The 26,062-nt window shown below is 39.3% G+C and overlaps 1 protein-coding gene across 2 annotated transcripts in view; it reads right to left on the reverse strand.

The window, feature by feature from the left end:
* Positions 1 to 3,677: 3,677 nt before the first annotated feature.
* Positions 3,678 to 26,062, reverse strand: part of LOC127419607 (RNA-binding motif, single-stranded-interacting protein 2-like) — a 55,104-nt gene continuing 32,719 nt past the window's right edge. For both annotated transcript variants that reach the window (XM_051661136.1, XM_051661135.1), the window contains exons 5-14: positions 9,635 to 9,792; positions 9,474 to 9,553; positions 9,250 to 9,359; positions 7,865 to 7,911; positions 7,670 to 7,763; positions 7,493 to 7,546; positions 7,293 to 7,400; positions 7,088 to 7,165; positions 6,906 to 6,993; positions 3,678 to 4,883 (exon numbers count right to left, since the gene is read on the reverse strand). In XM_051661136.1, the coding sequence (XP_051517096.1) occupies positions 6,913 to 6,993; positions 7,088 to 7,165; positions 7,293 to 7,400; positions 7,493 to 7,546; positions 7,670 to 7,763; positions 7,865 to 7,911; positions 9,250 to 9,359; positions 9,474 to 9,553; positions 9,635 to 9,792 (810 nt within the window). In that variant the 3' untranslated portion in view covers positions 3,678 to 4,883; positions 6,906 to 6,912. The remainder of the gene's footprint in view (positions 4,884 to 6,905; positions 6,994 to 7,087; positions 7,166 to 7,292; positions 7,401 to 7,492; positions 7,547 to 7,669; positions 7,764 to 7,864; positions 7,912 to 9,249; positions 9,360 to 9,473; positions 9,554 to 9,634; positions 9,793 to 26,062) is intronic.

Consider the following 26,062-nt stretch of genomic DNA (forward strand, 5'->3'; position numbering starts at 1 on the left):
TCTCGTTTCGAAAGCTGAGTGCTATGTAGGACGCATCCTTTGAAGGCTGCAGTATACCGAGTGTCCTCCTTTAAACAAATCTCGTTTAAACGAGATGGTCTTCGTAGGACAAACGGAAACAGAACGTAACATGGTTGCTATGACAGCAAGCCACTCTTTAACAAGCGCGAGCGCTTCGAGTGAGACGGGAACAAAGTCCCTGTAGAAGGGAATGCATGAGGTACATTTTAGGAGAGTTATAATGATGTGGAGAAAAGAAAATATATTTTACAGGTGTACTTTTAGTCTAATACTTTAATTATATATTCATATCATTATACATATTATATACTCTGCACCCATCTACTGAGGTACTTCAATTTGGGAATTAACATTCCTTGCGTTTGAACATCATATTTACGGACAAATTGGCGTTATTTATTTGTTTTTTTAGACATTTCCGTTGAAGCAAAGAATTGTGGGTTATGAGTGCCCACGAAGGATACACCTCATGCATTCTCCGAATTCCCGTGAAAGAAGGTCGCATTTGAGGGCTGCATTCCAAGTGGCCTACTCGCTTTTGTGATATGGCGTGCCAAACGGTTCAAAAATAAGACTGATGACTTGCCAAAGGAAGCCACTCAGCTATTGAGAGCAGCTATTGAGTCGCTCACTGATAGAATGGCGCTGACTACTGAGAAGCCGGTGGTGCATCTGGATAGGCGACTCACTCTCCTCACGCAGCGGAGGACTCACTCTCCTCACGCAGCCGGCGATGCAATTGGGTTGTTTTATGATGTCCCTTAAATAAATGTTCATTTAAACAAACAAATGCTTTGAGGAAACACCCCTGAGTTCTAAAGGCAAGACAATAGCTGTTTAAAATTAAATTCTGTAGATTATAATAAAGTTAAAAAAAATGTGTATGTTCTTCAAAGAACCTACTTTTACTTCTGCACTATAAACTAAAGGTATCACCCTAATAATGCATTTTATTTACATTACAATTAAATATTACATGGTGAAATGCTAAGCTGTTTATTAATGCTGCTCAGTCTTTTATCATTAAAAATTGCTTGTCTGGAAGCGCAGTTGCCAGTTGTGTGACGTCACTTCTCGTTCATCTGTCGGTTCAAACACTGACCATAATACTACAATCGTAATAAATATATGATTTATGGGAAATATCACATTCATAAGCAGAAATTGGCTAATAGAAAACCTAATATCCACTAATTATATCCCCTCCCCTTTTCTTAAATTGTTACATTGACCACCAAAAAAACAACCACATTTTTTACTGAAACGCTGTATCAGAGCTTTATTAATTTTTTTTTTTATTTTTTATTTTTTTTATTTTATTTTATTTTTTTTGTACCAAAAGCATGATCTACGACGTCCGACACCTGAAAACCACGTGACTGCTTCAGTATCTGGTTCAAGCAACCCCAGGGTGGTCTTCCTTACTCTAACCCATTATGTTTTGTTTAATATTATAATTCATGTATGAAGCCTATATGAGCCTATGAAATAACAGACGAAGAAGAAGGACTGAGGCATGGTTAAATAGACGGATCGCAGATTTTCTTTTTATGAATTTGTTTTATTTATTTGACTTATTTTAGTTCCAATACAACCAAACAACTTAAGCACTAAAACAAATTACTTTTAGTTATTTAAAACAAGAATCAGTTGCAGAACCAGATGTGAAACCTGCATCTGTAAAGAGACACAGCAGTTTCTTAGGTGTTATTCATCGCTTTGACCACCAGATGGCCGCAGCGTACACAATGTTGAAAAGCTTTGAGTAACGTATGAAACCTTATGATGCAGTTGAGAGGAAACCTTCGATTCTTCGCAAATCAGCGAACATCAGCGTCCGAATTTAGCACTTTATTTCATTAACTCCTTGCTGATATAATGCACTCAACATCCATGCACTATATAACTATGAATGAATGAGTGAGCGATTCAGACACACACAGAAATGGCGTTTATGTACTAGAGTCGACTTCAACACTATTTAGAGTCAAGGAGTCGACTCGACTCGCAAACACTACAGAGTATCCAACGCCACACATTTCCCGCCGTCAGTTTCTGTATTTGGTATTCTCGAACTAAAAAATAGTAAGTGGAATTTCATAAACTATTGTCAGAGTTTAAAATTATGTTAAATTAAATTTGCCAGTCATTTGCTTTGTATTTTGACGTGTCATCTTAAAAATAAAATAAAAGTTGGCTAATCTGTTGAGATAGTCTAACTATTTGTAGTAATAGCAGGCTAACTGTATTTAGAAATCACAAATATGGTTTTTGCTGTCATTTAGGAATGATTTACTATGTGATGATGCATAATATTAAACTCCCTGAAGTAAAAATAAGAAATGATGTAGCATATTCAACTATATAGTTGATTGGAAACTAGAAAATGGGTCAGAAAGCTGCAGTAGCAGTGTTTTTTGTTTGCATGAAAACGAAATGGCGTGAATCATATTGGCAAGTTAAACAGTTTTTTTTTTTCCTCGTTCATTTTCAAGTGTGCATTTATGGCTGTCATTATATTACATGGTGCAAAAAGAAGCCTTAGCTTCTTAATTTTATAAGTACATTGGTACAGCTATGTTACTCTACTCATATTGTCATATATGTAATATAAACTTGAATACCAACTTTAATGTAGTTGCTTAACATACCGGAGTGAGGGGGATTGAGATTTCTTGAAAATATTATTTTTTGTATTTTTTTGTATTTTTTTTTATTTTTTAACAAATAACTGATATTTGGGTCATTTTAAATGTTTCTCGGATTGTCAACCATTCATTTCATCTGCTGCATGAGGAGAGTGAGTCCTCCGCTGCTTGAGGAGAGTGAGTCACCGGCTGCAGGTGTGTGGGTCTCCGGCTGCATGAGGAGAGTGAGTCCTCCGCTGCTTGAGGAGAGTGAGACACCAGCTGCAGGTGTGTGGGTCGCCGGCTGCATGAGGAGAGTGAGTCCTCCACTGCTTGAGGAGAGTGAGTCCTCAGCTGCTCGAGGAGAGTGAGTCACCGGCTGCGTTAGATGTGTGGGTCGCTGGCTGCGTGAGGAGAGTGAGTCCTCCGCTGGGTGAGGAGAGTGAGTAGCCTATCCAGATGCACCGCCGGCTTCTCAGTAGTCAGCGCCATTCTATCAGTGAGCGACTCAATAGCTGCTCTCAATAGCTGAGTGGCTTCCCTCGTTAAGTCATTAGTCATATTTTTGAACCGTTTGGCACGCCATATTCTGAAACGAGACAGCCTCCATGACATATGTGGCCGACAAATGCGACCTCCGGAGGACGCAGCCTTCCAAACGAGACACAGCCTTTGTCACTGAATTAAACCGCTCCCATCACTTCAACCACACCCCGTCTCTCCAAAATTCTGCCCATCAACGACATTCTGCAAACCCAAACGTGCTAAATTATTCCAAGGCAGTGTTTCTAATTGGCTAGGTTTGCTGATTGGAAGTTTTCTTTAAATACTTTAGGTGTCTTGTATGAATATATTGTACATGCTGTTTTTAAAGTGACCGCTGATTAAAGAATTTTAATAATTTCACTAGTTAACATGATAGAATAAGCCTTACTTTATACTAATGTCTTTAAATGTATGTTTGACTATATACATCTGTGAGCTATTGTCCAGTGAATTTACATTTGCATTTCAGCATTTTATTTTTTCTACAAGTAATCACTATTCCATTCTTGAATCTTGTACCTCATAAAGGCAACAAACTGAAGGAGTGTTCCACTAATTAGGAAAGAACTGTTGTGGTTTTCATTATGTTGCCATTTTATATCTCAGGGGCCCAAGACCAAAGAACACACACTCCTCATTATTAAAGTTCACCAAGGCAAGAAATTAATTTACAGGCCTACATTACAATGGAGCACTCCTTACAATGCATAAAAGAAAATACATACCACATATGTGACAGAACCGTTGACATGAAAACAAACCCATAAAAAAGGTTTATCACCCAAATAGCTTCTCTTTGAAAGTTTCTTAAAAAAAATTATCTTCAAATACAAAAATAAATCTCAGCATTTAAACAGAGCATGACCTAACTTACAAGATAAAGCAGCATTTTGAAAGGGAAAAAAAGGACATTTTTTTTAAGGGGCTTAAGGGGATACAAGGTCTTCAGAATTCAATCTCCTTTGGCTGGACACAAACTGCTTGAAATAATGAGTGCATTTACAACTTTAATACAGCACATTTTGTTTCTGTAGATCTATTAAAACAATGACTTAACTGCTCATTTAAGCAGGTTCCTTGACATTTCCTTAAAACTGATATGCAAGAAAAATGCAGCAAGATCTTTGCAAAAACATTTTTTTATGTACAAAATCCCTCCTGCAGCAAACATTTTAAAAGCAGTCAACAAATCTTTTTTGTTTTTTACAAAAAGATATTACATCAAATTAAAATGACCCTTGGTGCTGTAACATTGTCTTTGTTTCATTCTGGCTTTGCAGAATATTTTAGAAAATAAAGCTGCAGAAAAATAATATTTCTCAAGTGTGTTGGAGTGTGTGTGTGTGTGTGTGTGTGTGTGTGTGTATATATATATATATATATATATATATATATATATATATATATATATATATATATATACATATATACATATACATAAGTCTTTGTGTTAAAAATAGCTTACTTGCTTGTGAACTTATGACGTTTTGTAGTCACAGCCTTCTCCATCCAAGTCTTTCTTTCTGTTACTAAATTAAGTTTAGCATCAGCGGGTGTTCTCCAAAAATAGTCACAATAAATGTCCTCTTCCTTTAATTGGAAGGAGATAAGCTTCTCAATTCCTTTTCATAATGTCCAATTCTTTTCATGCCAGCAGAGGTTATTCAATATCCAGCGTCCTCCATCTCTCTTTAGAATGTAGTAAGAAAGATCATACAGTCAACATACAAGTAAAGAGAAAACACTACTTACTCACGTAAGTGTCATCATAGAATGATTAAAGGGATAGTTCACTCAAAAATGAAAATTATCTCATTTACTCACCCTCATACCATCCCAGATGTGTATGGCTTTCTTTCTTCTGCTGAACACAAAGATTTTGAAGAATATCTCAGCTCTGTGGGTCCGTACAATGCAAGTGAATGGTGGCCAGAAATTTGAAGGTCCAAAAAGCACATAAAAGAAACATAAAATAAATCCACAAGATTCCAGTGGTTAAATACATGTCTTCAGATGTGATATAAGTGTGGGTGAGAAACAGATAAATATTTAAGTCCTTTTTTACAAGAAATCTCCACTTTCACATTCTTCTTTTGTGTGCGTTTTGTGTGTGTGTGTGTGTGTGTGTGTGATTCACATTCTTCGTGCATATCGCTACCTACTGGGCAGGGAGGAGAATTTATAGAAAAAAAAGGACTTAAATAATGATCTAATTCTCACCAACACCTATCATATCACTGCTGATAACACAGATTAAACCACTGCAGTCTTATGGAATACTTTTATGTGGCCTTTATGTGCTTTTGGACCTTTAAAATTCTGGCCACTATTCACTTGCATTGTATGGACCTATTGAAATATTCCTATAAAAATCTTCATTTGAGTTCAGCAGAAGAAAGTCATACACATCTGGGATGGCATGAGGGTGAGTAAATGATGAGAGAATTTAAATTTTTGGGTGAATTTAAAATCACTCTAGTGCAGAAGAATTACTTTTATACTTTGATTGTTTAGAGATCTGTGAACACTGGGGTTGTCATACCAAAATTTCAGTAGGATAGTTGATAGTTAGCTTCCAATACCATACCAAATTCGATACATCAGCAAACACTAATATGCTAATGAACACTTTTTACTTAAAAAGTTAAATATTAATATAGCCAACATATTAACATAAAAAATGGCAGCTAGCCTTCAATTATTTCTCAGTTAAACACTGCTTCAAGTTTTAAAGGAATTACTCAGGTAAACAATCAGTAATAAAGAACGAAGGAATATGAGCAGTGAGTTTCTTAATGGCAGACCTACACATCAGACATTTTGAAATCCTTTTTTTTTTTTTTTTTTTTTTTTTGTCCCGTGTGTTTACATTAACAGTACATAAATGACGCACATTTTGACCAAGTCAAAAGCATTTAGCGTGTAGTCCAAAAACCCGGAAGAGAATTCGCCATGGATTCCCTCGCGATTTTCCTATGGGGTTTTCCAATGGGTTTTTCAACGAATGAGTAAAATAAGGTCTATGGTAAACAATTTCATACCTCAAATGTGAAATTTGAAGGCGTATTGAGTTACATACTTTTAAAAAAAATCACGTTTGAGGTATGAAAATGTGTCATTTATGTTGTAGAACAAAACATCCACGTATCATAAAGTAATGTTTACCACAGACCTTATTTTACTCAAGTTCAAAACCCCATAGGATAACTCCTGAGGGAACGCATAGCGAATTACACTTCCGGGTTCACCTACAAATTGACGTCACGGCTGAACAGTTCTATTATCTGTCAGTCACAGGCTGTAAAGCAGAGCGTGGGTACCAAATTAAGAGGTAATTCACACCGAACACGTATTTACGCTAAAAAGCGAGATGCGGCGCACAAATAGAGCAAACCACGGGTGTCTTGAGACGCGTTTTGACAGTTAAAGTTATTTTTAACTTGAAAAAGCGTCTTAAAAGTTCCCGCACGAGACGCCGAAAAACAACAAACAGCAAGGCGTGGCGCAACGGTCAAAGATGCCCGTCTGGCGCATGTTTACATAGAAAAACAATTGTACCGGCACTTGATACAGAGGTACGCACATTTTAAAGCCCCAGTGAACGCAATCTTTAAAACAGAGAATATTAATATATATATTTAGAATATTTTGTCTCTGTCCATCTGTCCGTTAGAGGCCACAACATTTCCAAAGCAACATTAAGTAGCCCACCTCCTCTTCACTTGCCCTGCTGGTAAGAGTATGTTGTGTGGTCTGTGGGCGTCTCCATGGCAACCTGCTGCTGTTGGACGCTATTCTCCTGCAGTTTCATGAGGTTAGTGTTACTGACAATAAATCACAGTGAATCAAGCTTGGACACACTTCAAAAAATTAATCACTGTAATGTTTCGTACCTCAGTAACACTTGAGGGAGGCACTTGGGCGTATTGTGGTATGTAGGTCCCTTGCATAGCTGTGTTTGCAGGCATATACTGAGGACAGATAGACACATTTTTAGACATAGTCTAATAATAACTATTTATCTGACAAATATTTTAACGTGGTATAATATTTTCCACTCAAATGATGTTTGCAATAAATTCCTTGTTGAGAACATACTGTGCCAGTGCTGCCAAGGGTTAGATGGCTGAGCTGCTGTGTAAGAGGCATTATGGCAGTGGGCTGGATGGTCATGGTGTGATCCACTGTGGGTGTGAGGACGGTACCCTGTGCACAGGGGAAGGATGAAGAACGTTTGACATATACAGATGTTTTAGGAGGTTGTGCTGAGGAAATGGAGCAACAGTCATGTTACTTACTGTGGGATGCATGACGTAAGATTGATGATGATGTATCCAGGACGGATTGTGAACCTAAAAGCCACAAAAGAGGGGATTTCATAGGTCATCAGAAGTGTCTGATATTGCAGGTTTCATGCAGTACTAGAGGTATACACATCAAAGTAGTAATATAGGGTACCACCAAAGGAATCATACCTGATAGGTGGATACAGGTGAGTGCATGTATGGAGAGATAGAAGTCTGTGCAATAATTCTGTTTGGACCAATGCTGTAGGAAGGAGAGAAAAACCTGCAGGGGGTGACATAGATGCACATATTTGTTACAAAGAAGGCACAGAGTACAGCTGTGAAGCAATATTTCCTGTGTTGAGAGAGAAACTCTGAACCCACCCATTTTGTAAAGCAGGGGTAGGGTCATATGTTAGCGTCATCCCACACTGTGTATGAGAAAAAGAGAGAGACAGTCAAAAATTAGCCTAGAGAATAATTAAATCCAACATAAAGAGGGGAATTCACTTAGAATTAATTGTGGTTGCTGATAGAGAGGTTTATTTGCACATGCTGTCTGCATTGATTTGGCACACAGTTTGCTAAAGAAATTATGGAAATCAGTAGGGGTGTCATGAAATATCGATATATTGATTATTGATCATCACGTTATTTTATCAATATATTTTTGAGGCATCGAAATTTTAAAATGTACCGACATTTAAATTAGAACCCCAACTGGTGTGCTTTCCAATACACTCAGTTGGCCTCTGTTTAACAGTCTGGTGTAATAGCATTGGGAGACCACAAGAGGGCGATATACCATTTACTGAAGTGCACACACACAAGACGAGCTGAAGCAGCACGTGGTAGTCCAAAGTTATGAAGATTTTGTTCTACTTCAAGAATGAACAAAGTGACGTTGATGAGTTTGCAGGTTAGTGAAACTGTTGTAACTGTGCAAAATGAACAATTAGAAATGGCAATGTTTATGCAATTTCTCTGTATGTAGCCTTGAATAGGTCTTTCAATCAAGCTGTCAAACAACAAAAAGACATACTTGTAACTGAAAATACATTGTGCTATATGAAAGATGTTCACAATAGATCATCCAGTGATGGCCAGAGTAAATAATATTTGTCCTCTGATAATGATTTGGGTCGAATTTAATGGAAAACTATGCGAGTTTCTCTCCGTGGTGCTGCAGAATGTTGACGCTGAGCGTTGGTGGTATGTGCGTACATTTTGTAGAAAATAAATAATTGTTTCTAATTTTAGAACGAGCCATGACATCTGCCAGACACGTCTGGTGTGCGACCCCCTTTAATTTACCCTGCCGCTTTATTAAAGTTCTGTTGAGAAATATGTCTGAAGAGACAAAGACTACTGTGCAAGGAGCAGCCCTATTTATTCCTGAAAAAAATCGAGAAAAAGGCATAGATCCCAAACCTAGAAATCAGTCAATGGTGCAAACACGGGCAAAAATTTAGGCTTAGTACACAAACTTCTCTTTTATTATAATTACTGCCTGTTTTCTGTGGCAGTGGTACTGCAATGTTAATTGCACCAGACACATTTTTTCTAATCCTGATTTACACAGAAATGTGGTTTGAGTTGAAAAGAATGTAAATTACTTAATTTAAATTCATTGATATTTCAGTGCATTTAGCGCCTGGTTAAACAGTGTGGTTACACGTTTTTGCCCTGAAATACCACATTCAAAAATGGCACAACTAGTGAATTCATCCCTTGTGTTAATTAGCAGTTAAGAAAAGCTGCTTTCTCACAGTCTCGCCATCTCTTGGCCATTGTCGCCCATTCTGGTGATATTTCCCCTGAATCTGACGCTTCTTCTGTCCACCATCGGCAAATTTACACAGTAAGGGTTCTGTAGGCACTAAACATAAAGATAATTTTAGCCAAAAGCTCTAATATATTTTAACTGTCTTAAACATTGTCAATCCACAAAAATAATTTAAAAAAATACAGCATGGAAGATGTAGAGTATTACCTGCTACTCCAGGAGGAGACTTGATGTATTTGCCATTGAAATGTTGAATGATGGCCTCACATTTCTCAGTCGATTCCATCCTTACAGAGATTGCAAATGCTTATTAATTGAATATTGATGATAATAATGTCACATGAGGTGCCAGAGACAGTGAGGCATACCTGGCGAATCCCACTCCACGACTGGTGCCATTAGCATCGCGTAAGATGCGTGTGGAGATGACTTGACTGAAGGGCTTGAGCATGCTCTCTAACTCTTGCTCGTCCATAGATAGAGGCAGGTTGGAGATGTACAGATTGGTAGGGTCCTGTTCCTGTTGCTGCAGAGGTCAGGGAAGAGAGGGGGAGATATAGAAAGAAAGAATAAGGTTATAATATCCCGAGCCTTAAAGGGGTCATGAAATGGAGAATCAAATTTACCTTGATATTTAGACATATAAGCAGTAACTGTACTATAAAAACCTACTGTAAATTTCAGAACTCAAAACTTCCTCCCCAGTCTAAAAAGAGCATTTATAGTTGCCACCCTGCTGAAATGTCTCGTTTTGAAATCTGTGTTCGTGAGGTCACGACGCATTGCTTATTTGTATTTACACATCCCGCAATATACGTCATCGCACCCTTGGCCCCGCCCACTGGCATGCAGATCAAGTCAAGAGAGCAGGCCTTCCATGGCTAACTATTCCTAACATAACACCAAAGGGGACCAATTTGGACTATTTCGAATTATTTTGTATATAAACATGAACTACTCAGACTCTTTGACCATTTGATACATATTTTGGGCTGCTTTTAAAAGACGTGGTGTAAAGTTACAACTCTGAAGAGGAGAAGCAATTCTCTTTCATTCAGCTGCTCCCTCTTGTTGTTTTGAGCACAAACGCATCATGGACTGGTTCTTTCATCCATCTGCACTATTTTTAATTGTTGGTGTATGTAAACATAGGACGTCTTTGACGATGGACGCAATTCCGCGATGTGCACCTCAGTGCGCCTACAGTATGTGTGTGTGTCATTTCACTGTTCTTTGGACTATGATGTGTTTGTTTTTTTCTGTCTCATGTCAGCATGGATTACTTGTGAACAGTCTTAATACGATTCAAGCTTTGCAAAGGAACTGTTATTGAAGGATGGGGCAGTTGAAAACACTTCAAAATCATAAGTAAAGCATTTCATTCATGAATATTTCAAATATCATGACTGTTTGATATTTTATGGTGCTGAGTGTTAACAGTTGTGCTTGAGATGAAGAGTTTTATATATTTAGATGCAATGTGTTGGATGTGCATTATGTGTAAACCCTGAATGTCGAGGTTCATACTCTTCCCATTGAGTTTGTTGAATTTGAGAGGCTGCATGATGTTATCCAATCAGAACAGTGGGCGTTTACTTTGAAGTTTTAAGGCGGCGCTTAGGCCAAAACCGAGCGTTTCAGACAGAGGGCCAAAAACAGGGTGAAAAATGATCATATATTACTAAATTGTGACTGTTTTGGTGCAAAAAAACGTTTATAACATTATCATTGTACCTCAGAGAAGATAATAAAATGATAAAAAAAAGGCACTTCATGACTCCTTAAATGTCTGTGGAGAGCATCTTTGGAATGCTGTTATTTACCACAGAAAATAATTTTTATTTGTTACACAATTTGTAAAAACAAACAGTAAATGTGTTACCTTATACATTCAAAATGGATGAAAATGGAAGCCAAGCATGCAAGCACTAAAGGGTTGAAATTAGTATTTGTCTTAAAACACTTTGTCTGTAAAAACAAAAAAATCTGCAGTTCTGCAGACTCCACCCACAGGAATTTTGTCAGTAACACAAGTCCAGGGGACTCATGTATAAAACTTGGCATACATTTTTAAAATGTACGCCAGAACTAGCGCAAAGGTCACTTTATAAATCCCAGTTAGCGGAAGATTGTGTGTGTTAATGCACATGCGTTGTTCCCCACCCTGTCTCCTTCCCGAAAGAAACATGTATGGAGCTTACAACACCTGTTTTACTACTATACATAACCTCATCTGCATATAATTTACATATGCATATTGCTATCCTGACACGGTATGAGTACCTAGGAAAAGATGATAGTACAGACAGAAGCCTACATGTTGCATGTGAACAGACGCTGCTGCTCTTGTTGTAGTGTAAAAATATCTAAAAATCCTTTAAACAAGATCAAATTACTTGAGAATTGTATATTAATAAGACTAGTGTACAGAGAATATATATTATGCAATTATGCTTCTCAGATAATTTGTAAAAAAAAAATGTTTCCCAAACACTACTGTCAAGCTCCAAAATAGCAAAAAAAAAAAAAAAAAAAAAACTTCAAAGTGCATTATATTCTAAATCTGAAGCAATAAGATAGCACTTGTGTGAGGAACATAAAATGTAAGTAGTTTCCAATTAAAATCTTTCCCTCAAGTGAACTCTTGTGACCGGATCATTGAGGCAGTAAGTTGAGCACTCAAGAAACAGATAAGTCTGATTCGTGAACGAACAAATCATTAAGACTGGTTTTGTGAACTAGAACAATCAATTAAATGAAAAGATCTGAAACTTCTCTCATGAACTGGCAGATGTCAATATTTTTAGAGAATAAAAACATAAATTTCAGTCTCATCACTATCGGACGGCTTCAGAAGCTTTGGAATATAGCACACAAGTCATAAAGAAAACTTTTATGATGCTTTGTTTTGGGTGAACTATTCCTTTAAAAGTAGAATCTGTCATTAAAAATATGGAATATCCTGGAAAACAAAAGGAACAAAGGAAAGTCTATGCAGGAATTTAGAAGATTACAGGGAGGATGAACTGCTAATGCAGCAGATTTTGTGTGTAGCGGGAGATTGGGGAGATAAAACTGGTTCTGCTCCTGTTGAATCCTGCACATGAGTTCAACTATGAAATATTAGATATTGTCTTGTAACGGTGGTACACACATTACCACACTGAAAGCTAACTCAACATAAAACTTTGGCCTTTTATTTTCCAAAACAAAAGGTCTTTTACCTTTAGCCTAAACAGGCTGGAGTTTTAGAATTTTTATTATTATTTTTATTTGTTTAGGAAAATGTATCAAAGTGACCGTTTACAAGGCCAGCATTGAGTCAGCTCATTACCATATAAACACCTTATTATCTTCATTTGAAGCAGCAAGAATGACAACAAATATGCATACTGTACAAAGTGGCACCTTTTTGAACCTCAAATAAACAGATACACAAAACGTGAGCTTGCATGTCTTCGATGGTTTACTCGGTTCCCATGTGAAGCACAAGCAGGAGGGTTTAGTTTAGGATCTCGAAACCCCTTAATCATATTATGCAGCTCAAATTAATTTGGTTCATTAACATTGCCTAAAAAAAATCAGAAAGACCGTAAAGATAGCTGCGAGATAGCAAACCTCCAATTCACCCCGCAGCTGTTTTGCATATTCATTGCTCTGGTGTGCAGATGAGATTAAAATGTGAGCTGTAAATGTTTTACCAGTTCATCTCACCATCATAATTAGCGGATGTCTAATTGCAGTGACCTGCGATCAAGGTGATTTTTGCACTGATCTAATCACATCTTGAGATGGGTGGCTGAATCTCATGAAACCTGTCAAGAGTGTGTCCAGGTCATATTTCACCCCAAAATCAAAATAATTAATTTTTACTTGGAGAATTAAACCCCCCACATTTTATGCAGCAATGCCAAAAATCACATTCTCGTCGCTGTAATCTAAATTAAATAATAAAAGTATTGTATTTACACTGATCAGCCACAACATTAAATCCACCTGCCTAATATTGTCTAGGTCCCCCTCGTGCTGCCAAAACAGTGCCAACCAGCATCTCAGAATAGCATTCTGAGATACTATTCTTCTCACCACAATTGTACAGAGTGGTTATATGAGTTACTGTAGACTTTGTCAGTTCAAACCAGTCTGGCCATTTCCGTGCACAGAACTGCCGCTCACTGGATGTTTTTTGTTTTTGGCACCATTCGGAGTAAATTCTAGAGACTGTTGTGCGTGAAAATCCCAGGAGATCAGCAGTTACAGAAATACTCAAACCAGCCCATCTGGCACCAACAATCATCCATACGATTATCTAATCAGCCAGTCGTGTGGCAGCAGTACATAAAATCATGCAGATACGGGTCAGGAGCTTCAGTTAATGTTCACATCAACCATTAGAATGGGGAAATTTTTTTTATCTCAGTGATTTGGTCCGTGGCATGATTGTTGGTTCCAGATGGGCTGGTTTGAGTATTTCTGTAACTGCTGATCTCCTGGGATTTTCACACACAACAGTCTCTAGAAAAACATCCAGTGATGCCAGTTCTGTGGATGGAAACGCCTTGTTGATGAGAGGTCAACAGAGAATGGCCAGACTGGTTCGAACTGACAAAGTCTATGGTAACTCAGATAACCACTCTGTACAATTGTGATGAGAAGAATAGTATCTCAGAATGCTATTCTGAGATGCGGGTTGGCACTGTTTTGGCAGCACGGGGGGGACCTACACAATATTAGGCAGGTGGTTTTAACGTTGTGGCTGATCTGTGTATATTAGGGCTGTCGATTTAACGAGTTCATTAAGTGTGATTAATTATAAAAAATAACGTGTTAAAAAATGTATGCAATAAACCATGCCCCCTGACCTGTAAAGTAAGTATTTTCCTATTAACGGAGCAATTCAAGTACATGTAACTTCATGTATTTACAAGCTGCGTCAACAGGGGGTAATACGCATGCCTCAGACTGAGACCCAGTAACCAAGGGCGTAGATTTGGTTTGAACATTGGGGGGCTGTATTGTGAAGCAGGGGTGGGGGTGGGGGATTGTACTTGCTAGTTTTGATTATTGGAGGGCTACCTCCCCCTCATCCCCCCCAGAATCTACTCTCCTGCCGGTAACACAGGATGCATTCTTGGTAGCAGGATGAAGCACAACAGAATGCAACTCGAGACGTGATTTTAAAAGTTTTAACTAATTTTAACTTAACACTGCGTCCTAAAAATGCAACATTTATGACTTAAAATGACTTGTTGATTTTTTATATATATATATATATAAAATCAACATTTAAACCCCACAACCACAACCCCAACCCCCCAAAAAACAACCCTGTGGTCAAACATAAGTAAATATATAGAAATAAAAATCAAACAGACACACATATATACATATATAAAATATATATACACATATATATATACACATACATATACAAACATACATACATACACACATAATAATCATACTAACTATATTACACTACTGTCTCCACACCCCACCCAAAAAACCTAATATATTCTAAACATGACGTGTACACAGAATAAAATATTGTTTAACCCATTCAGTAGTCGGCACTTTGTTGAAAATAGCCTTCTTAATCAGCAGATTAAAAAATGGCATACCTAGCCTAAAACAGTTATTTTCTAGGCTACTTACTCAAAAGCATAATTTTTTGGATGAGCAAAATTAACCCGTCGACATGGTCCGGTGAAAGACGGGACTTGACTCACCCGAGGCGTCTATCCTGCGCTTGAAAAAGCCCGCTCAGCGGAAAAATAACATCCAAGCATGCACAGATTTAAAGAAGACTCAAATGTGAAAACATCCATAGGGACTTTCAAACGTTTGGAAAGCCGATTCCCCCACCACCGAAATGATTTCATAACTACTTTGCTGAGTTTGCTTGTCTAGCGAGAGGACATTTTCCTGCGCGCGCCACGAGTGAGAGAGGGAAGAAGCATGCGCAGCCTGAGGTGAAATTAAACTCTGTATCTGCTCTAGATATCCTCTTTTTTAAAATAATATTTGTATTATTAATTATATTTAAAATATGTAACATTAATATGACAGTAATTTAAGTGCAGCCTCTGTAAAAAATTAGGATCAATTTAATGGGGGGAAATATTAACCGACTAGTAATTCCAGTGTCGACCAGCAGCATCAGAACCGTTTAGTCGACTAGTCTCGCACATCCCTAATAGCAACCACCCTCACAATCCACTCTGACCAGCAGAAAGGGGACTGGCCAATACACAATCTTGGGTTCTGCCATATGCTCGAGGCAACATTTAAATAAGTGTCCAATTTAAACAATCTGGACACTTTAGTCCATACCGAGTGTAAATGCGAAATAACGGGGTGTAACTTAACTTTTCAGATTAGTTTGATAGAGATGCTTTGTAATATCGAAATAGGGGCAAGAACTGCCTGTTCAATAACAAACCAGGGAAGGGCTCTCTCAGGTGGAAGTGGCCAATGAGCCACATGTCTGAGACTGAACGCATAGTAATAAAACAAAATCTTGGGTAGGCCTAGCCCACCTTTGTCTATCAGCCTATGTAACTTATTAAAATGCAATCTGGGACGTTTACTATTCGAAATGAAGGACTTCACTATGCTATCAAATTGCTTGAAATAAGAGAGGGGGACATCTACAGGGAGAGATTGTAGCAGGTAGTTAAATTTTGGAATACAATTCATTTTAATAACATTAACCTTCCCAATCATCGATAAATGTAATGAAGCCCACCTACCCACATCGCTCAAACCTTTTTATTAAAGGGTCAAAATTAACACTAACTAAATCAGACAAATTTGCTGGGAATAAAATCCCCAAATACTTAATGCCGTTTGGGCCACTGGAAGGCGCCCAGCTGGAAAGCCGTTACTGGACAGTACGCTGTCAGAGCCAAAGCTTCGGATTAAGACCAACTGTCTTTGTATCCTGAGAACTTGGAAAAGGAATTAATAATTCTGTGGAGGCAAGGCATAGATCTAGTAGGTTCAGAGACAAATAATAAAATATCATCTGCGTAAAGCAGAAGCTTATGTGCCACACCTCCCGCAACCACCCCTGGAAAATCATCCACTTTTCTTATCGCGGCTGCTAATGGTTCCAGGGCAAGACAGAACAATAATGTGGAAAGAGGGCAACCCTGCCGAGTGCCCCTATCCAGAGTAAAATAATCTGAAATTAATCCATTTGTTTGTACTGCTGCTACAGGGTGTCTATAAAGTAACTTAATCCAACCAATAAATGTACTCCCGAACCCATACATTTCCAAAATCTTAAAAAGATAATCCCATTCTACCATATCAAACGCCTTTTCGGCGTCAAGTAAGATGGCAGCGACCGGAGACTGATCATTCGCTACTGACCACATGATATTGATGAGACACCTGATGTTATCAGAAGAGCTGCGGCCCGAATAAACCCCACCTGATCTATAGGCATAAGAGATGTCATAACCTTACTTAATCGGTTAGCCAAAATTTTTGACAACATTTTTACATCTAGTTGGATCAGGGAGATTGGACGATAACTTTTACACTCGCTTGGATCTTTGTCCATTTTTAAGAATCAGACTGATCCGGGCTTGTGTCATGGTGGAAGGAAGCTTTCCATTCTTTAATGATTCAGTATAAAATTCTAACAAAAGTGGAGCCAGTTCTGTAGCATAGGATCTAAAAAATTCTGTGGCAAAACCATCTGGCCCTGGAGCCTTGCCAGTAGGTAGGGACTTTATTACCTCATCAAGCTCCTCCAAGATTATCTCAGAATCAAGAGCGTTTTTTTGCTCAGTCTTCAGTTTAGGAAGATCTAATGGTTCCACAAAGTTTTTAATATCTTCATCAGTAGACGAAGACGTGGAACTATAAAGATCAAGATAGAACTTTTTAAAGGCATTATTAATATCAATGGCTGAGGTAAAAATTTCACCACCAGCAGATTTCACTGAGGGAATGATAGAAAGAGACTCTCTCTGCTTTATATATCTAGCCAAAAGCGTCCCTGCTTTGTCCCCTGACTCAAAATATGACTATCTTGCCCTGAATAACCAAAACTCCACTTTCTGCGACAAAATAGTATTATATCTATATTACAATCGGGTCAATTCTCTGAGGCCATCAGATGACATACGGCGCTTCAGCTCTGCCTCTGCACTTTTAATATTTCCTTCCAACTCCACGAGCTCTCGTGCTTTGGATTTTTTGATGAATGAGGCATACTGTATGATCTGACCCCTAAGAACCACCTTAAGTGCCTCCCAAGCCACACCCACGGAGGATACCGAGGACCAGTTGGTCTCCATATAAATATTGATTTCAGTTTTTAACTTTTGTTGGAAATCAGGATTTTGCAAAAGGGATACATTAAGGCGCCAACTATATGATTTATTTTTCTCCATATGTGGCAACACCTCTAAACTCACCATGGCGTGATCCGAGACTAAAATGTTTCCAATTGAGCAATCAACAACAGATGAAATGAGGGATTTGGATATTAAAAAAAAAATCTATTCCAGAATAAATCTTATGGACTGATGAAAAAATGTATAGTCTCTACCAGATGGGTTCAAAAGTCTCCAAATATCTGTAAGACCAAGATTTTTACACATCCTGTGAAGCGTCAATGTTGCTCTAGGGGGCTTACACACTTTTGCTTCACTATGATCAAAGACTGAGTCCATCAAAAGATTAAAGTCTCCTCCCAAAATCATATCATGTGGGGTGCCAGCAGCTTGCAACATCCCTTCAAGATCTATAAAAAAAGCCCTGATCATCAGCGTTAGGTGCGTAAATATTAGCCAAAATCAGACTTTGCCCCTGAATTTCTGCTAAAACAATAATAACGCTTCCTATTTTATCATTAAACTATTTGAGACATTTGAATTGTAAATGTTTATTTACCAATATAATGACTCCCTTGCTCTTACTTGAGCCAACACTAAAGAAAACATGTCCACCCCATATCTTCCCAAATTTTTCAGCTTCCTGCAGGGAAAGATGCATTTCTTGAAGAAACACTATATCATATTTCTTAAGTTTAAGAAAAGAAATAACCTTCCTTCTTTTTATGGGGTGCCCCAACCCATTCACATTCCATGTGGAGAGAGATAGTACACTCATATTAACATTTGACATTTTGATATAATAGAAAAAATAAATTGTGTGCCAAAGACAAAATTATGAAGACCACATTTCAACATTAATGCAACAATAAAACCCCGAAATTCCCCCGAACAAAACAAACAGAAAAAAGAAAAACGTGCATATTAACCCCGCGCACAACAGCGCCAACCAGCGTCAATCCCTCTAAATTCAAAGAGTACATGTATGCCTACGAGAGCCCCTGCGACAACTTTGCCATCGGATTGCTCAATTTTGCCTCACAAATTTGTAAGGCAAAATTACATAACATCAAATATTTTGTAAAACAAACCCCAGCCAATAGGCAGAATAAACACAAAGAACGTGTAGACTCATTCACAGAACTGTCTCGAAGGTGTGTTCCTTCACAAACAAATTCCAGCCGATATAAAGCCGTTCAGTTTCCTTAAACTTCAGTGAGCCAGCTGATGAGTGCAGCAGATGACATAATCATTGCAATGTCCCACGAAAATACTCCACAAATCATACTCCAGCCAACAGGAAGCATAAGCACAAGGAACTCACAGATTCATCCATAACTGTCCCGAAGTAGTGTTATTTTAAAAAACAAGCTCCAACTGCTAGGCAGGACCAGCACAAAAGGAAACGAAACGCGTATCCCGGTTCCTCGGATGGTCAAGAGTCAATTCACTTGGAGGCCGCATAAAAGTATATCCCATGATTTACACAGTCCACCAACTTTATAAAAGACATCCTTTGTGTGGACATGTAGATATTTTGCGGTCATCCGTAGTGTCTATTCTCAATCTGTACTTAATTGTAAAAGTGATCTTCCGTCAATGCAAAAGTTTCTTTAAGGAAAAGTGTTAATCCACAAAACAAAACAAACTCCAACCACTCGGCAGAGCCAACGCAAAAAGAAACAAAAATGGCGCCCAGCTTCCTCCGAAAGCCAGAGTATGTACAGTGAGTCAGTCCACTCACAAGAAAAACACCCAATGGTTACTCACCCATTGCTTCAATAAAAGACATTGCCTGATTGGGACATGTAAATACTTTGCTGCCGTCCTTGGTGTTTATTCTCAGTCTGGCCGGAAACATCAGAGCAAAAGTGATCTTCCGCTGATGTAAGAGTTTCTTGCATTCCTTAAACGATCGTGTTTCTCTCTTGTCGAGTTCGCAAAGTCCGGGAACAAGAAAATATTGTTATTCTTCCAAGAAAGCTTTCCTTTGCTCCTCGCCTGGCGCAACACAAGATCTTTATCGGATGATCTCAAAATTTTGGCCAGAATCGATCGGGGCCTTTCTCCCTCAGCAGATCTGTGAGCTGGGACTCTGTGAGCTCGCTCGATTTCCAGCTTGTGGCCTGTTATGTCGAGCAGACTCGGGAAAAGCTCATCTAGGAATTTAGCCATATCTCTGCCCTCCTCATGCTCAGGAATTCCAACAATTTGAACGTTATTCCTGCGGCTTCTATTCTCAAGATCTTCAAACTTTTCAAGAACATGTTCCAAATCAACTTTGGTCACGGGCAGATTAGTGGCTAATTCCCTCTCTGATGCCTCCAAATAATCGATTAATTTTTTCAACATCTGTCACTTTTGTGACTAGCTCAGAGAATTTTTTCCATCGCCGTAATCGATCGCCATATTACAGCGAGATCCTCCAAGTCCGCAAGTACCTACGTCAACATCACCGACATGTTGGACAGTTGACGCTGGATTCCTTCCAAATCGAGTCCCCAGTCCACAGGCCGTCTGGGCTTTCATCTTGAACCCGTAAGTGTCTTTTAATGTCTCAAGAGCCCGAGGATTTTGACTTCTTTGCCATGTTTACCTCAAACAGTAAATGTGTAATTGGGTGTATCGAATTTCACCGGATTATATCATGAAAAGAATTAAAAAAATTAGCAAAGTGCGCAGAGCTGTCTCTCACACGTCTGCCCTTCGAATGGCGTCACGTGGCTCTCCCGACTGTAGGCTTGTTAAATAATATGCAAATAAAACAAAAAATAAGTTGACTTCTAAAGCCACTCTAAAGCCACTTTATATTGTCTACTCAATGTTTTACTCGTCTGCCACAATATTGCAATATATTTCAATATGAATATCTGAATTATTATATTTTTTTATAGGCCCCACATATTATATTTATAATTATTGAATTATATGAATTATTATGTATTATCTATATTATATAATTTTTATTTGGGGGCCTTTCTCAGCAAATATTGTTACTGATATATGCGATTAATTGTGATTAATCGGCATGTCATGTAATTAATTATTTTAAAAATATTAATCGATTGACAGCTCTAATTTATAAATAATGGTTGTACTTCCTTTCATTTATGCTGATTTAAAAAAAAATAATAATTGAATCACAGTAATATTTACTTCAATATTGTAAAAAGAAAAAAAAATTAGTCTTTTTTTCATCTTTTTTTTTTTTTTTTTTACAGTAATGTAAATCTAATGAGAATCACCACTGAGAATTATAGAAATTTTTAAAATGCTCAGAAGTAAAATGTCTGGATGCATTACTGTAATGATAATGATAATTTGGAGGTGAAATGTGCTTAATTGTCATGAAAGTAATGGCACAATGCAAAAAATCTTAATGGTCATAAAAGTCTTCACTTTCTTCATGCAAAATATGTATTCTTATTGTTTTTTCTTTTGATTTTGGGGTAAAATGTGACCTAGACATGCTTTTGTGAGATTCACATGGTATACCTTTTTTGACAAAGTGAAAGGGAAAAGAAAAATTCACAGCATTCTCCACAGAAACTGACTCAACTGACTCTTAAATTGGTTAGGCCGCTAAAAGACTAAAAAATGGCTATGGTTATTAAAATTGCTGGCTGATGATGTTTTTGTGCAGAGTGGAAGAGCTAGAGGTTGCCCTTTCACTCTGATCTGGAGCTTAAATCCTACATATAAACTTCAAGAGAAGCCATTAAAAGAATGTAAAATCATTGAGAATAGCTTTTCTCTACAAGGCCAGGATCTGTGTGAGTAGCTGGCTAGGGTAGGAGCAGAGCTGGCCTGCAGGGCCACAGTACTCTACAGAGGGCGTGCAGCTCTGCCAGCCAAGCTGCTCAGACAGTGACTCAGCCATGGGTGAGAGAGAGAACACATAACCTCTTTGTAAAGCTGAAGCACCAGGCAGGAGCAGAGACAGGACAAATACTCCTCAGGCACTTACTTTGAACTGCTCTGAATGGCAGGCTTGCATTAGCCTAATAGGGACACCAGCTCCATTTTCATGGCTTAACACCCACAGACAGGGCAAGTGTTAGGGAAAATAATCATGCTGTCCTATACCTAAGTGATTGGCTGCATTTACTTTCCACATTAATTAGTTTCCCTTGGATCAGAGAGCCGTAGATGTTGTGTGCAGTCTGGGAATACAGTAGTCCAGTGGTTCTCAGCCTTTTTGAATCCAAGGCCCCCCATTGTCAGAGAAAATATTCAAAGGCCCCCCATGAAGGCTATTAGATATTTATATTATAAGATATATCTATTATAATATATTTCCTTAAAACTAGTGATTCCAGAAATGTCTAGAACTATTTATTCTTCATAAAAAGCAAGCTGTTGAAGGGAGTTATTACATTTTAATCATTTTCAGTAAGTCGAATTATAATAATTATATAAAAATTATAATAATCTATCATATTTTAAATAATTTTAAGAGATCTTGAGGCCCCCCTGGAAGTGTGCTGAGGCCCCCTAGTGGGTCCTGACCCCCTGGTTGAGAACCACTGCAGTAGTCAATTCCAGGTCATTTAAGAACAACTTATCCAAGACATAGATGACTACATACTAAAACATTTTTACATTTGACTAGATATGGTTCTGGCCCCTTCTTCAATATAAGTCTATTGGACCATTTTTTCATCTGCTAGGTGAAAATTTTAAAGGCTCCAATATACACTCTTACAATATATCTTCTTCGTTCTTCACTTAGAGCTTCTAAGTTCAAAACAGTCGAGTAACGGTATACTGTTTGCGAACATTCAGACACCGGCCAAGCTGCTGGGGCAGGCATTTACAGGAGCATTTAAATGTGAGGACGCACATAATATCAACTAATATGACATTAAAACGTGTTATGAATGACTATATGCCTCATTTTCTGAGTAGAATTCACATGAGATCAGTAAAAGAAGCCATTTAACCACTCAATGATGGTTTAAAGTAATATATACAGTATGGAGATTTCAACATACACCAAGACAAGCCCCAGGCCACTAAACTTCATGCTCTTCTGACCTCGCTTGGCTTGGAAAGACTAAGCACTACAGCAACTCACAGATCGGGCAACCTGCTGGACCTCATTTTTAAATGTAACTGAACCAACACAAATATTCTTGTTACTCCTTTAAATGTCTCTGATCACTACTTTGTTCAATTCAACATGACTCTCTCATCTATATTAAAACAGACTCCGCCTTTGGTTTCCTTTTGCCGTAACCTCTGTTCTCTTTCACCCACACACCTTTCCACTGCTGTCTCTACCTCTCTTCCCACACAGAACTTATTTTCCACCCTGGATGTAAACACTGCCACAGACACACTAAGCTCTGCTTTAACAACCTGTTTAGACAGCATCTGTCCTCTCTCCTCTAGGCCAGCACATATGACACCGCCCAGCCCCTGGCTCTCTGACATTCTTCGTGAACATCGGACTGACCTCAGGGCGGCTGAGAGGAGATGGCGGAAATCTAAAGATCCAGCAAATCTGGGTAAGTATCAATCTCTGCTTGCATCTTTTTCAGATACCGTTAAATCTGCAAAAACTTCCTATTACCAGGACAAGATCAACAGCACCACAGACACTCACAGCTTATTTAGAACATTCAACACACTTCTCTGTCCTCCCATTCCACCGCCTGACACCTCAGTGACAGCAGATGTCTTCGCCACATTTTTTACTAATAAGGTTACAGCCATCAGCAATACTTTCTCAGCACCACACCCTCTCAAACACCCGCCTCCTGTATCTAGCTCTTCTGTCTCTGTTCTCTCCTCTGACTGACACTGAGGTCTCTAAACTCCTCCTCTCCAACCACCCCACCTCCTGTTCCCTTGACCCCATTCCTTCCCACCTTCTCCAAGCCATCTCTCCATCCATCCTACCTGCACTCACAGACATAATTAACACATCTCTACTTACAGGCATTTTTCCCACTACATTTAAGCAGGCTCGAGTAGCCCCGCTGCTTAAAAAACCTGCACTTAACCCCACACAAGTAGAACACTACAGACCAGTCTCTCTCATCCCATTCATGGTGAAAACACTTGAAAGGGCAGTTTTCAATCAGAGCTCTGCCTATCTCTTGCAGAACAAGCTGCTGGATGACAATCAGTCAGGCTTCAAAAGTGGACACTCCACCGAGACTGCCCTGCTGTCTGTCACTGAGTCACTGAGACAGGCGAGAGCTGGATCCAGATCATCCGTCCTGATTCTACTGGACCTTTCTGCAGCCTTTGACACAGACAACCATCAGATCCTACTCTCCACCCTCTCTACTCTGGGCATCACAGGAACTGTGCTTGACTGGTTTAATTCCTATCTCTCAGGTAGGTCCTTCAAGGTAGCCTGGAGAGTTGAGGTGTCCAAGTCACATCAGCTACTTACTGGGGTACCTCAGGGCTCAGTGCTTGGGCCACCTCTATTTTATATATACACAACATCACTGGGACCCATCGTTCAGGCACACAGTTTCTCTTACCACTGCTACGCTGATGACACACAGCTCTAATTGTCTTTCCAGCCCAACAACACCACGGTGACTGCTCGAATCTCGGCCTGTTTGGCAGACATCTTGGCCTGGTTGAAGGAAAACCACCTGCAACTTAACCCAGTGAAGACTGATCTCCTCGTCTTTCCAGCCAACCCTGCTGTTGAACACAACATCACCATACAGCTGGGTTCAACTACAGTAACGCTTTCCAAAACAGTCTGAAATCTTGGGGTAACCATCGATAACCAACTAAATTTCACAGACCACATCTCAAAGACAGCACGATCATGTATATTTACACTCTACAATATCAAGAAAATAAGACCCTTCCTCTCTGAAAACAACTTCTTTTTCAGTCACTTGTCATAACTAAACTGGACTACTGTAACGCTCTTATTGCAGGCCTCCCTGCATGTGCAATTAGGCCACTGCAAAAGATCCAGAATGCGGCAGCACGTCTGGTCTTTAATGAACCAAAGAGAGCGCATGTTACACCACTCCTTGTCTCTCTTCACTGGCTGCCGGTTCATGCACGTATCAAATTCAAGGCTCTGATGCTGGCATACATAACAGTCACTGGGTCTGCTCCAACATACCTAAAATCATTTCTGCACAGCTACGTTCCCACCAGAAGCCTGCGGTCGGCTAATGAGCGGCCCCTTGTTGTACCAACACAAAGAGGCACCAAAACACTTTACCGGACTTTCGGTTTGACTGTACCTCGTTAGTGGAATGACCTTCCCAACTCCATCTGTGAAGCAGACTCACTCTCTGTCTTCAAAAAATGACTAAACACATCTTTTCCATGAGCAATTAACCATTCACTCATTACAAAAAAATATATATAGAAAAATGGGCAAGCGTAAGGATCTGAGCGACTTTGACAAGGGCCAAATTGTGATGGCTAGATGACTGGGTCAGAGCATCTCCAAAACAGCAGGTCTTGTGGGGTGTTTCTGGTATGCAGTGGTTAGTACCCACCAAAAGTGATCCAAGGAAGGACAACCGGTGAACCGGCAACAGGGTCATGGGTGCCCAAGGCTCATTGATGCACGTGGGGAGCGCAGGTTAGCCCGTCTGGTCCAATCCCACAGAAGAGCTACTGTGGCACAAATTGCTGAAAAACTTAATGCTGGCCATGATAGAAAGGTGTCAGAACACACAGTGCATCACAGCTTGCTGCATATGGGGCTGCGTAGCCGCAGACCGGTCAGAGTGCCCATGCTGACCCCTGTCCACCTGTGAAAGCACCTACAATGGGCACGTGAGCGTCAGAACCGGAACATGGAGCAATGGAAGAAGGTGGTCTGGTCTGATGAATCATGTTTTCTTTTAGATCAAGTGAATGGCTGGGTGTGTGTGCGTCATTTACCTGGGTAAGAGATGGCAGAAGGATGCACTATGGGAAGAAGGCAGGCCGGCGGAGGCAGTGTGATGCTATGGGCAATGTTCTGCTGGGAAACCTTGGGTCCTGGAATTCATGTGAATGTTACTTTGACACGTACCACCTACCTAAAGATTGTTGCAGACCATGTACACCCCTACATGGCAATGGTATTCCCTGATGGCTCTTTCAGCAGGATAATGTACCCTGCCACACTGCAAAAATTGTTCAGGAATGGTTTGAGGAACATGACAAAGAGTTCAAGGTGTTGACTTGGCCTCCAAATTTCCCAGATCTCAATCTGATTGAGAATCTATGGGATGTGCTGGACCAACAAGTCAGATCCATTGAGGCCCAACCTTGCAGCTTACAGGACTTAAAGGATCTGCTGCTAACTTCTTGGTGCCAGATACCACAGGACACCTTCAGAGGCCTTGTGGAGTCCATGCCTACATGGGTCAGAGCTGTTTTGGTGGCACGAGGGGGACCTACACAATATTAGTCAGGTGGTTTTAATGTTGTGGCTGATCAGTGTATCTCTAATGTGAT

This window comes from Myxocyprinus asiaticus, chromosome 29 (assembly GCF_019703515.2).
Source record: "Myxocyprinus asiaticus isolate MX2 ecotype Aquarium Trade chromosome 29, UBuf_Myxa_2, whole genome shotgun sequence".
NCBI classification, from domain to species: domain Eukaryota; kingdom Metazoa; phylum Chordata; class Actinopteri; order Cypriniformes; family Catostomidae; genus Myxocyprinus; species Myxocyprinus asiaticus.